The sequence below is a fragment of the Odontesthes bonariensis genome, chromosome 9, assembly GCF_027942865.1.
Source record: "Odontesthes bonariensis isolate fOdoBon6 chromosome 9, fOdoBon6.hap1, whole genome shotgun sequence".
NCBI lineage: Eukaryota > Metazoa > Chordata > Actinopteri > Atheriniformes > Atherinopsidae > Odontesthes > Odontesthes bonariensis.
The window spans coordinates 15,392,285-15,406,823 of record NC_134514.1 but is presented as its reverse complement, the minus strand read 5'-3'; the positions used below and the strand labels follow the sequence as shown (position 1 = coordinate 15,406,823).

At 38.7% G+C, this 14,539-nt stretch overlaps 1 protein-coding gene across 1 annotated transcript; it reads right to left on the bottom strand.

The window, feature by feature from the left end:
• Positions 1-6,390: 6,390 nt before the first annotated feature.
• Positions 6,391-9,667, bottom strand: p2ry12 (purinergic receptor P2Y12). The gene is made up of 3 exons (XM_075474379.1): positions 9,575-9,667; positions 8,930-9,189; positions 6,391-8,581 (listed from the first exon to the last, which is right to left on the bottom strand). Exons 2-3 carry the CDS (start codon positions 9,179-9,181, stop codon positions 7,748-7,750), a joined length of 1,086 nt encoding a protein of 361 aa, XP_075330494.1. The 5' UTR covers positions 9,182-9,189; positions 9,575-9,667; the 3' UTR covers positions 6,391-7,747.
• Between the last annotated feature and the right edge of the window lie 4,872 nt (positions 9,668-14,539).

Below are 14,539 nucleotides of genomic sequence, written 5' to 3'. Positions count from 1 at the left end.
GTTTTTGTGTGACCTACACATTAAATCTGACATCACTATTTCTGCCTCGCCTTTCAGACTGAGCCTGGACGAATAATCATTGACACTGTATGAGTAATTATAGACAGGTACTTTCCATTGTCATCATTGTTCTGTGATTTATTACCATTACAAATGTTCCAAATCTTGATACTGAACAGCCATTAGCTTTTTCTGCATAATTTAAAACTCTAAATACACTTTATTTTTACTGACTCATTGCTGATGTCATGTTTACTCCCTGAATTGCTGACTGATTTCACGTTTCAATTGTAGAAGAGAACATAGGGCATCCAAACTGTGACAAGAAAGTAAATATATATATATATATATATATATATATATATACTTTTATATGTGTGTGTGTGATGTTTAGAGCCTTCAAAGTGGCCACATTCGCTTTGATGACAGCTTTAAACACTCTTGCAACTCTCCCAACTGAGATAATCTCCTGAAATGCGTTTTTCAACAATCTTGAGGTGGTTTCCATACATATTGAGAGCCAGTTGGTTTCTTTTCTCTCCGTCTGGACTTACTCTGAACCATCTCATGCCAGGTCTTCTGAGGTAGTACAACTTCCTTCTGCCAGTCCAACTAAACTCAAACCAGGTGGGATGGCAGGTTGTGGCAGAATGCTTTTTGTAGCGCTGGTTAAGTTTGCCTTTAATTTTGAATAAATCACCAACGGTATCATCTACAAAGCACTCTCAAAGTACCACACCTCCTCCTCTTCAGGCCATCTCTTTCCAAAGAGATGGACTTGTGACTGTAACTTGAACCCTGTGAAGAATTGATATAGTGACTCTTTTCTGAGGCTGGTAATTCAAGTGAACTAGTCCTGGTCTTCCTATTCTGGCACTTTAATCATAGTATTTGGTAGTTTTTAAAACTGCATTTAAATACACATTCAAAATGTTTGTGATTTTTACAACTGACTTTACAAGACCTTCATGTCTTAAAGTAGAGATGGACTGTAGCTTTGATGTGCTTTGTCGTTGAACAGACTTATTCAGTGCATACCAGCAGTATCTCAACACAACACAGATAAAGTTCTAAAACCCAATGAGAACCGGAGGATTCCAGCTGATTTCCTCACAGAGCTGGTAGATTTGCAATAATGTACAAAACTGTCATAAAGCAAAATTATATACATACTTTTAAAAAAAGAAAATTGTGCCGCATGATGCCACTCGTGTTATTTCATAGTTTGGATTCCTTTAGTATTTTTTCACGATGTAGAAAACAATCAGAATAAAAGTAAAATCTGCACGAGAAGCTGTATCCAAACATTTCACCATCACCTTTATGTGTATATTTACATACCCATATACAACCCCTTTACCATAATCATTTATGTAAAGTATAAATAAATAAGACACAACAGGATCACACTAGAAAATCAAAAGACTGTGCACACATGCAAGTGAAATAAAAAAAAAACACAACATAGGATCAATGCAGAAGATACAGTGGACTGTTTATTTAAGAACATGTTTTAATACACAGCCAACTGTGAGATAAGAGACTTCAGTGTTTGCAATCATGTGACTGAAACCATTATATTTATGGATTATTCATCTTGTGTCTTCAGGAGAGTCTTTAATCTGAATATATGCAAACCATCACTAGGCCAGTAGATGGCAGTACAACACAACATTTTAAAAATCAACAAGTGACTCCCAGGTTGTAAGGTTCTAATTCTCTGTCATCTATGCGTGCATTTCAGCTAAATAAATCTGTTTTATCTCATGCTTCCTTCAGTAAGTAATGAATCATTCATTACTTACTTTTTTTTCCCTGAGAGTTTTTCTGTATTACCACAAATTAACTTAACACAGAGACCACTGTCCTTCATCATGTTACCAAATTTTTCTCTGTACTACTTTGCACAAGTGAAGGTAGAGAAAAGGGTCCAGGCAGGTGTTGGTGGAAGACACCCAGACAGCTAATTCGTGTGCTATCAGTACCCACTGTTCAGGGCATAAAACAGCGTCAATCATTTGATAGTGAATGAAAGGAATGCGCAGTAAGTGCAAAGGCACAAAACACACAAAGAATACAAGAAGTATCAAGCAGACTCGTAGTTGTGTCTTCTTTTTTCCTCGTCTGTCGTTGCTCTCCGAGTTTCTGAAGGATTGCAGGACATTCATGGTGATGCAAATGTAGAAAAACACAATGAGTATGCTGACAAACCAAAAAAGCATATCTGTACATATTTGTGAAGACCCATGCCAGCTTGACCTCTGAGGGACATACAGAATTCTTTTGTTTCATTACTAGTGGTCTGGCCAGTTAGAACGATAGCTGGGATAGCCAATCTGCCAAATGATACAACCCAGACCAATGAGGACATTATCATACTGAAGGTCACATTTTGTCCTAACATCTTTCCACATGGTCTAACAATTTTGAAGAAGCGGTCCAGGCTGAAAAGACCCACTAAGGAGATGCTTGTGTACAAACTGGTGTTAAAAATGGTATCTGCATAACGGCAGGTGAAGACCTTCAACTGAAACTTTGCTCCAGGAAGCTTGTTTGCAGCAATCACAGGGAGTGTCAGTGTCAAGAGGGTGTTAGCCACTACCAGGTTTTTTAGATACGCTATGAAAGTTGAGGTGGACCGCAGATGCTTAGACACCCACACTGCGGCCCCATTGAAGAGTAATGCAGCGGGGAACATGAAGAAGAAGAGGCAAGCAACAACCACATTTGGGATCAGAAGGCTGGTTTGGGCACAGTCATTGGAGATGTTGGACGTGTTGCTGTACATTATCAGGATCTGTAAGAAAACATACACAAATTAAATGAGTAACTGGCTTTTAGCTGATTTTTGACCAAATCAGTGCAGGGACCAACAAGAAAAAAGCCATCATTGAGTTCCCTCAGGCCCTGTGGATCAGACTTATTGTTCATGTGCATTAGTCATATCTGTACGGAGCCCGGTGGAGATCAAACAATATCTTTTTCAGGGGGTTTCAAGAAAGCGTTCTCTCACTTTTCAAAGTGTGCCCTCGCTTTATTAAATCGTGCGCTCGTCTAAATAAAGCGTGCGCGCGTATACATAAACCGTGCGCTCGTCTTACTAAAACCGTGCGCTCACTGCCCCTCGGTCGTGCCCACATTATATACCTTGTGAGCACAATAAACAAAAGTGTGCCCACGATCTGTAAGACGTGCCCACGACATTCTATATGGCAACAATAAATCCAAATTGCTTGAAACGTTCGCACGTTGTATTAATTGTGGCCACGAAATCTGTTACCATTACAGGGTGAGCATCTCACCTTTTTAATCTATTTGGAAGTTGCTTGGAATGGAACAGTAAGTGCATTGTGCTATGGCGAATGTATGCCTAAGCAAGTATTATGGGACGAACAGTGTCCCTTAATGTAATGTATAATTCAAGTGCTTGGTCTGGACTGTTTGTCAACTGTAACCCTCGTTCTTGCATTATGCCTGTGCAAAAATCAAATACATCGATGTCGCATGGTATGGAGTTGAGGAAGGTGCATTTCCACTTGCAGACGGTCAGATTGGCTTCATCGAGAGAAAAGAGATGATCTTCAGCCCCCCACAGATGCGGAGCCAGGTGCATTATATCCGGTATTCCAGCCGGAACACCTGGGTTTCTGGACGGACGGATGCGATGTGCATTCCATGTGTCTTGGATGCTGTTCAATTCATCCTGGGGAAAAAATTAACGAATGCAAATAAATATTTTAGGATTTTCATTTGGCTACAGCCCTGACTTGGGCGCCTTACAAGGCAGCCTTGAGAACAGGTGAGGGTGTGTGAAGTACTTTGAGTCAACTAGGCTCATGATGATGCCATGACTGGACGCCAAGGTTGAAAGAATATTCTTGTATTCCATACCTAGCCCATGGTAAACCCTGATTAAGTCCATTTCAAAATGGTTAAGAATCATATCCTGCTGGTAAATTTGGCTCATGATGTTATGAGAGTGTGGAATCGTGGCCATGCTTTGCTTACTTGTGCCAATTTTAATTAGGCTATACGTTTCTTAAATAACGTTAACACGTTTTGTGAATCATGACCACGCTTTAGTAAATTGTGGTCACGAGGTATATAACTTTGTTACTACAACGAGAGCAAGAAACTACTAAATCGAGCGCACGATTTAGGTAAACGTGCGCACGTTGTATTTCAACGAGAGCACGTTTTGGTTAAATGAGCGCGCACTTTGCAAAGTGAAGACACGTTTCAGTAAATTGTGCTCACGAGGGATATAACGTGAGTACGACTGTATTACAGCGAGTACACGACATTAGTAATTCGAGCGCACGATTTAGGTAAACGTGCGCTTGCTATATTTTAAGGAGAGCACGGTTTGGTTAAATGAGAGCGCGCTTTTTAAAACGGGTGCACGCTTTCTCGACACCCCAATATATTTCACCTTAAGACTCAAGGGGCTCCGTATATCTGGCCACAATGTTTCAACAAATGTGATATAATTAGAACAAGTGCGCTGCAACAGAAATTTTGATTTGGACAACATTCTAAGATAAAATAGACATTTGACATTAGTTTTGTCAGCAAGGGACAAAGTCAGGCTGGGTTTTGAAATTAGCATGAATGAGCTAGTAATTTATTGAGACCGTGAATGAATACTGCTTTGCATTTTTTTTCAAACTTGCCCAGCTTTTCATTTGTCATTAGTTTAGAAAACATTTGTTGCCACTGTATGGTTGTTTTTAGATCCTCAACCAGATCATTTGAATGCATTCGGCAATCTACTCCACAATGTAATTCAAATCAAATCAAATTTATTTGTATAGCACATTTCATGTACAAACAGTTCAAAGTACTTTACATAAAATAAAAGCATTGCAGCAGGGAGTGTAAGAAGCATTAAAATTACATAAAAGAATATAAAGAGAAACAAATAAAATCATTTAAATGAATTTAAAAATAGGCAACAGTCTAGATAAGTTAAAAGATATTTCATGCATAGACACATGAGAAAAGAAATGCCTTTAACCTGGATTTAAAAATGTCTACATTTGGTGAAAGTTTAATCTCCACTGGCAGTTTGTTCCACTTGTTTGCAGCATAACAGCTAAATGCTGCTTCTCCATGTTTAGTCTGGACTCTGGACTGGACCATCTGACCTGAGTCTTTGGATCTCAGAGCTCTGCTGGCTTTATATTCTCTGAACATATCACAGATGTATTTTGGGCCTAAACCGTTCTGGGATTTGTAAACCATCAGCAGGCTTTTAAAATCTATTCTGTAACTGACTGGAAGCCAGTGTAAAGATATTAAAACTGGTGTGATGTGTTCAGATCTCTTAGTCCGGGTTAAAACTCTAGCAGCAGCGTTCTGGATGAGCTGCAGATGTTTAATGCTCTTTTTGGGAAGTCCAGTTAAAAGAGCGTTACAGTAATCGAGTCTACTGGAGATGAATGCATGGATGAGTTTCTCCTGGTCTGTTTGGGAGAGGAAACCTTTAATTCTGTTGATGTTTCTGAGATGGTAAAAAGCTGCCTTGGTGACAGCTTTGATGTGGCTGCTGAAAGTCAGATCTGAGTCTATCAACACTCCGAAGTTACGAACTTGGTCAGTGATTGTAAGGTCCCGAGTCTCAAGATATTTACCAACGCTGACTCTCTTCTCTTTGCTACCAAACAGAATGATCTCAGTTTTGTCTTCATTTAATTGTAGAAAATTCTCTCTCATCCAGGTGTTCACTTGTTAGTTTTGGTTTACCAACGATGAAAAAAGTGGAATAAAACCTTACATGTACATTTTTTTTTTAAAGCAAACACATCAAAATCACTAGAATCAAGAAAACATTTGAGACATATTACAGTGTATTGAGTTTGAATCTTTTCTGCACATAAAATTTCAGAGTTTTTTAACAGAAAGTTCTGTGCAAAAGTCTTGAGCCACCCAACATTTGGCTTCTAATAAGGGGTCAGACTATTTTTCATAATCTTTTAAAGTGGTCTTGAACAATAGTTCTCCAGGCTTTCAAAGTTTTGGGGAAATTAAAATAGTTTTTTCTCTAACTTCCTTTGTACCTAACCATTTTCAGAGGAAAACATTTGTAGTTGTTAAGCCACATAACACTGAGCATTGAATCATACATTATTTTTATAAAGGATTATAAAGGCTTCCAACTCGAGTGATGAACCAGTTTTGCGTTGGCACATAACAAACAGCCAAATAAAGAGCAACATTTTCATGACTTTGTAGAAGAAATGATGGGTGGCTTAAAACATGTGTACAGTACCGTTTGTGCCTTTATTTGTCTATTTGTGTTTTAGGTGGATTTACATCATTAGTTAAATAAAATTTAAAACTTTTAGACAGCTATTGACTGTGAATGGAATAACCCACCTGTGAAAAAAAAGAAAAAGAAAAATGTGACCACAATAAGTGCCTGTTTAACTTAAATTTATTTACAGTGGAAATATGTCTGTGGAAGATACTATATTTCAGCACAAATAATAATGATGATGATAACAAAAACAGGATTTTTATAGAGTCAGAATCACATCCACAGTTTATGTGAAAGACTAAGATCCCTCTCCTGTTTGAGACACATTATTGTACATTTTCAGTCTCATCATGATTTTATGTTATATTCACTTTATCAAGTATGTTGGTTTAACTGCTTAACCAAATTCTATAAAAGCTATAAAAAAACTATCAATCCTATCTTCTTTTTAAGCCACTCACCGCTGAGAATTGTTATCTGCCTGACTCCGTGTTATCCACCCTGGGAGATTTATTGCTGAAAACAATGATTTCGAATGCTTGGCAGCCTCTTGAACAAGAGAGATGCAAATCCACCAGCGGTTTGGGTGGGGTAATTCTGTCCTAAGGTTTGCATTCTCATGCATTTCAGGCGTTTCAGTCATTAGTTTTAAGAGCACAATTTGTTTCCACTGATCAATGATATCCTGCGTGAACATTAACGCTTTGGTTTGAGAATTATCTCCAATGGCATCGCTTAAGTAAATCAACAAAAAACAAGGCAGAAACCAATAACAGTGTCAATAGTGAAAGTAAACTAAATAAAAAGGCTCTTATTTGTTTTGCCATATTAAGTTTGTAAAACAAAGCAGCACTCACATCAGGAAACCCCCTATTAAGTAGAAGTGACTCTGTGGTCTTCCCATGAAAACACTTCACCTAGTACTTTATATAAATGGGTTTATATAGGTCAGGTTCACTTTTAGTGGCACAACTCAACAAGAGCAATACTGAATACAGGCACTAGTCTTTGCCATCACAAACACCTTTATTTACATGTAAGATATATTGATAAATTATAACACGTGAGCTTCATCATACAGTCTGGTTTTTGGTTTTACTCAGATTTCCTTAAAAACACATTCTTCTTTTTATCATTTCTTTGTAAGGCAATGTAGAAGAGAAACTTAATGTTATAAACTTGAATGGGGAACAGAAAGAAAAACCTTGCCCCAAACACTGCTCTTTATGGTCATTATATCAAAAAAAGAATTTCCCAGTAAGTCACTTTAGATTTGTGATGAGCAAATTTATAAATTGTCAGTTGTCATTACTTTTTTATTTCTTTCTCAAGGACATACAGTAAATGTAACCCACAGCAGACTTGTCACAAAGTGGAAATCGGATCTGATTCATGACAGGAAGACATCAAATATTAGCGTACAATTTGTCAACAGATAATTCAAACTGAGATACAACATTACAAATGTCTTGATCCTGTCCAGTGGTTTTATGTTGCGGCAGATGAGTCTCTGACTGTATCTGTATCTGATCCTCTCCCTGTTAACCAACTGCAGGTACCAGGAGGCAGCTGCAGAGTCTTGAACAGAGTGGTCCTGAAGGACTTACAGAGGAAGAAGTAAATGAGCGGATCGAGAACAGAATTTAGGGAAGAGAGGAAAAGTGTACTTTCCTTCAGCTGGAAGAAGAAAAGCTTCAGTTTGCAATCAAAGAGAACCCCTCGGGTCTGGCTCATCGTGTATGGCACTCGGGCAAAGTGAAATGGCACAAAGCACACAAAGAACACAGCTAGAACCAGGAACACATTTGCATTCATTCTTCTTTTGGCCTGGTGGGGCTTTCGAGTTGTTCCCCCACTTGGTGTTTGAGACATAGTCCCTTCAGAGCTGTGGGACTTAGCGCGGGAGTAGGATTTGTACAGCTCTTTGGTGATCAGAGTGTAGCATACTACCACAGTCACCAGGTTGCCCCAGAAAATGACTTGACAGACATGATTTACCACCTCATGCCAATACAGCCCAGCTTCTGTCTTCAGGTCACTGCACTTGAAATATGGAGAAGTTGGAGTTTTACATGTTAGGATTACATTGGGCAGACAGAGGATCAGCAGAAAGGTCCATATGGCTCCTGAAAGGAATTTCCTGCGAGCCAGCCGAGCAGAGTTAGTCCCCCTAAAAGGCTTTAGGGTCTTTCTGCAGCGATCGATGCTGATGAGGCCGAAGAAGAGGATGCTGATGTACATGGTGAGGTAAAACAGCACAGAAGACACTCGACATACAAATGTCCGTAGGTTAGTGGATGCCATATTGGAGTCTGACAACACCTGCAAAAAGAATGTTCAGTTTGTTGTGTTCTGCTGTTTAATGCTCACTAAACGCTAAAACGCAAGAGAGTTGAAAAAAAAAACCTCACTACCTGGACTACAACTTGATGGGCTATCACTAAAGCTGTTCATCACTCACTTAATAGCAGACACCATGCTGATATTATGCTGACTATATTGTTAGAAAATAGTAAACTTGTGAGAACAGATTGTAAACACTTCAATAGCCTTTAAGTGACTTCCATGGAATTTAAAGAAAAAGCATTCGAATTAGGAAAAATCATATCCTGATAAATTGCCTATACCTGACATATAACTTATGGTACATATTATGGAAGTGTTGCAAACCTTAAAAGGAAACGTCAGGGTCATGATGATATCTGCAACAACAATATTCTTCAGGTAAATAATGAAGTGAGACCGTGAGGGGATGCGAAGAAACACCCACGCTGCCACACCATTGAGTAACGTCCCCACCAAGAAAAGACAGGAGTAGATAACAGGGAAAACCACCGTCTTCAAAGCGTTGTCACGGGAGCAAGTGCTGTTGGCGTGACGGTGATCGATGGGGAACGGGGGCAAAGTTGTGTTTAGCTCCATTTGTGTGTCTGGTAAAAAAGATAAGAAACAAGATCAAATTGTACTCAAAGACACACAAAAAAAGACACAGACAAAACAAAACAAAGCAAAAAAAAAAAACCTCCAGCTAATTATAAAAAAACAACAGAATTGTAATTTAATTAAATACAATTAAACTGTACTCAAATTTTGTGCCCATCAATTTAAACTTAATGCTTCATAGCAAAAAAGGCTGAAGAATACAGCATTGCTGAAAATATGGCAGCTTTTTGATTACATTTAAAAGATTCAGATTTGACAGGTCTTAGATAACTGTGGTATCAATAAAATTTCAAAACTTGTTCAATCACGGCACTCTCTGCACATCTGCTCCGATTTATTGCAGTAAAGATGATTGAAGGTTCTGTAACTGACCTGATAGCTTGGATGATGTGTTTCAATGCAATTTAATGTTCCCTCTCGTCTGCATTTGGTTCAGTCTGATACAGGGTAGCTGTCTGTTCCAGTTCATCTCAGTGTTTTGAACAGAAGTAGGTGTGTGTGTGGGTTGTCACAGAAAGTTTCTCATTTCTCCTTTCTCTTTCCTGTTGCAGGATAAAAGAAAATGTGTATCTGTGTATTTTAACAGCCAACGAGACAGTTCCTTGCATCAGGCTAAAACTTAGTTAAACAGCAGCAACAGTAGTGTCATAAAGTATAAAATGAATGCATCCATTGAACTAGTATTTAAAAACTAAATATCACAAGCTCAGGAAATTCTTGTTACTCATTTGAACTCTGTGATACAAACACGTCTTTCCTCTTTTTCACTTATTCTAACTCTGGTCACAGTTATTGTGTAATCACACTTCTTCTGTTTTACATTGTACCTAATAAAGTAATACTAATGTTCCCTGAAAAATGTGCTGCACTGAAAGAATCACTTATTCAATCTCACTCAATCTATCTATTAGATATCTGTATTATATTCACTGCACTTGTTGAGGGTTTTGTAAATTATTTGGACCATATAAACCTGCTACATGATCAATGAGTCTAAATATTCACAAACAGGAAAGAGCAGCGGTCAGGGTTATGCAAGGCGAAAAATGAGTTGAAAAAGGAGTCATCATGAATCACACAACTTCTTTTTTTATTCTATTTTCCATGCCAGTTACATCCTCTTTGGGCTTACTGAACTTCAGCCTTTCAGGACACAGATTGGGTGAACATTAAAGCCTTCTGCACAGTCTTGAGAAATAAGTGGTAGAGCAATTGTCACTTGAACACATAATCCCCCAAGAAAGGCACAACTCTTCTTCTTTATGCAATGCTGTCCCATTTAGAGCAAACATCTTTGAAACACATGTCTGTCCTATTTTCTATTCCGTTTTTTGTCAAAAAGTTCCCTGATGTAAAATTGCTCAACACCCTGTGCTGTCCCAGGTCATCTTGAATGAAATATCTTGACCTAGTTATCAGTAAGCCACATCCTATGATGTAATACAGATGTTTGCATTTAAACGTTTGCCCCCTTCAATCTCTCACTCTCTCCCTTGAGAATCATCAGAATAAATATTTACAATTCTTTTTAAGTAATTATCAAATTGCCTAAAGAGTAAATACTCCTAAAATATCTCATTATAGAATCTGTCACACACTGTAAAACTATTCATTACAGATTTAAAGGTGGAGTATGAGATCTTGGAAAAACGGTTCCTGCAAGTTATATTTAAAAAAAAATACACAACCTTGCCTCTCCCTTCAGCCCACCCCTCGAAACCACGCCTTCAAAACACATGAACGAGTCACGAGTCTGTGAACGCGCAGGGGGGAGGGGCGAGGGGGGCTGACGGTTGATTGGCATGTCAGAATCCAATAGAAGTAACTCTCATCATTACTTCTATTGGTCAGACATTTCCTCTTGCTACACCCTCTACAATGGACTAAAATATTATTTTTTATTTTAGTGGGTGCAATGGGGTCGTGAGGAGGTTTTCAGACAATATGATAAAAAATGCTCCAGAAAACATCTCATACCCCACCTTTAAAATGATAAACTGGCGGCAGACTTGCCAGCAAGGTATTGTATTGGTTATGGTTTCCTACACAGAAAATATATAATGTACTGTTGGGTAAAATGTTAAAATGCAACATGAACCATTTGATCACAAAGTACAATACTCCAGCAGCAGGAACAATAAATGTATAGAAATATGCCCACTCAGCAATGACACCAATCATTACACCGTGCATCAAGTTGCTCTTTTCCATCACAATTCTAAGATAGTTGTACTTGTTTGTTGCAGTGATAAGATTTAAACTTCATAAGAGATGAACACAACAGTCTGATCCGGTTACAAGAGGCTGGTTTCAGCATGTTTTTAAGATGTTTATTTATCTATTTAGAACTGATGACCAATTCCAATTGTGGTCAACTTCTTCTTCTCATCACATGACCCAGATGAACCTCTGCTCTTCATTTCTCTTTAGTGCCACCAGTTCATGTGGCAATGCCGTGACTTCCTAAGTCTGGGACAAGTTTGACACCATCAGCAGTATTCAGTTCCTAAACTAAAGCTTATCTAAATGTTTGCATTTCACTGTCTCGTGGTTTTACATATAAGCTAAATTTCATTCTATTAAAACTATGTATGTGTGTGTGTATAAGGCTAATTTCCTCCACACTGACATTCAGTCCTGTTTTCTTACAGCTGTGATCTTTGCACACATGCTTCTGATCAGGAGTGCATCAAGCATGCATTCTCCTCGTGCTATATTTCAGTTTAATGCTGACTTCTATTCCTTGTTAAGCTTGTAGTGTTAGAAAACATTTCTGACACCCGCTGGTCAAAAGATCAATCACTGCTGAATGCATGCATGCTTTTTCTTTAGTAATCTACCTTGAAAATCCCAAACAAAAGGTAAACTTGTAATCCACCCTCTTGTATTTGTATTGTGTTAAATTTGCATGAATCATTTTCACAAAGTCATAGGAAAATGAAATGTGTCTGTACAGTTGCAGATTAGTTTGCAGACACATGCAAAGTTGTACTAAAACCCATGTCAGCTCCGTCCCAGACAGGCAAGAAGAGCGGAGTTGACAAGAAGATATAGGAAGCATGTAACACAAGATTTGACTGAATTCCCATTTACGCCCTTCTGAGCCTCCTACACACACATACTTTTTCATTCTGTTGGTGGACTGCTCCCCCCCACCTCATCTTGTAGTCACCACTCTCACTTTCTGCCAGTCACCAGACCACAAGTAGTGCGCAGCTGCTGTTTTGCTAGCAGATTCCAGATAATTACTTTTTTGACACTGTGGATGAAGGAAAACCTTCTCACTGTGGGGCATTGCCTTCAGCGATCCGCTATGAGCAAAAACAATATTTAGATGAGCCATATGTGGTTGGGGGAAAGTTGAGGGGAAAGTATCAGGTACAGACCCTGATGTTTGAAGGAAAACATGAAGCTAAAAAGAGCTGTAACAATTGTCTAAGGAGGTGGGTTGATGTAAGACCAGGGTGAGGCTGAACTGTGATCTGTGACCCTAACCAGCAGTCAGTGGCTGATCATCTTGATACTAACAGGTGAAACACATAAGGATGGATCTTCTCAAGTTATAAACGGAAGTCGAAAAAACATTACGGGTGGCCCTTACTTGTGGTTTGTTTGCGACTGTTTATGTATGCATGAACATGTGTATACATTTCCTCTGGCACTCTTTCAAATCTGTTTCCCTTCGTATAGTTGAAATGTGTAGGTCACACTTTGCTTTGACAGCGTTGTTTCTTTAGCTCCTGCTGGTGTGCTGCTTATTGTAGGTTCCAGCAAGTCTGCCTCCCATATGGTTATCCATGCTGACAAATCCAAAGCTGCTCATATAGAGGGGAAGATTGTTGTAGCTGAAAATACTGCAAGCGACAGAGCCTCTAGCTTTTGGAATTGATGACCACGTCTGCTGTCACGCAATGTTTGTGTGTAAAGCGTCATTACGTGTTTGAGATAAAAACTTAACTGAACTTTTTTTTTCTTTTCCAATTGCAGCTGATAGCTTTATTTCTTCAGGAGCTTTGTGCTGGTGCTCCATTGGTAATGGCTGACTTAAGTACATTCTTTCTTTTCTTATGAGCCTCGTGTGTCCAGCACGGGTGTGTTTGCTGCCTGGATCAAAATGCTTTGAATAGACACAGACGCACACACACAACTCCATCACAAGGTCCAACTGGCTCCTGGGCTTTAGTGTCTACTGGCGAATGATTTCATGTTGAGATCCAGTGTGCTGCTCACGTTAATATTTTCCTAGCAACTAGCTTTTATTTGGTTCTTGCTAAATCAGTACTCATGTCTGAGGTCTGGCAGATGCATCAGTGAATGACCCACAGAACACTACCTGGCTTGCTCAACTCATCTTTCCACAAAGGCAACCAAATCTTTTTTGCAATATACTGAGAATTTTGTTCACCTTGAGACTAAATGGATGATGATCGATGCACAAAGAATTATTGAATGTTGAACCTATTGAGGCAAGCTGTTTTGTTTTCTTATCACTGTATGTCACTGTTGCACTTTTACATGGGTGTTGCATTTCATGTGTGGATTATGCATTGTATTTTGATTACCTAAATATGATAGTGTATTTACTTGATGCTGAAATAAAACAAATTTTTGTGTTGGTTTAACAAAACCTTACGAATACTATGATTAACACACCCAGTTAATGAAGTACGAGATCAAGTCACTTCTGCATGTATTTGGTCAACTAGACTCCAGCGAACCAGGGGGCTCTTTACATGGTCCGAACTTTCATATCAGATTTCCCACAGGTTCTTGTATTGACAGATTGACTTTTTTTTAAATTTCTATGTTGACAGTTATACTTAAACACAGTCCGCATCACATATTGACCCCACTGAAGGGGATACTGTTTATTGTTGTCTTGTAAGATATGAAAAGCCACCCTAAAACCATTATCTTATAACTGAACTAATCAAATGTATAATCTCCATCTACAGTATATGTTTGGATTTCCACAAACACTAGCCTTGACCTTATGGTTCTGGGGTTTTTCCATTCACTCATTGATTCAAACTGGTTAGCTCTCAATGTGCTTGCACTAACTCTGTTGTTATTTCCAACGTTGTAACTCCCACCTGACAGTCTGTTCATGGGTCCCATCTCTGTGCACATCTGGTAGATTGATGATGTCCCTAAGTTTTCCATTTCATTCTCAGTCTAGGCCTTGGTTACTCTTTCTCCCTTGTCATGCTTTTGGATTTTGCCTGAAACTGCTCTCTGCATTATTTGCTTGTTTGCTTTTAGTCACAAGTAAAACTATTCAACTTTTACTTTTGCTCAGTGTGGCATTTTCTTAGAGAAAACGATAAGCCTGTGAAA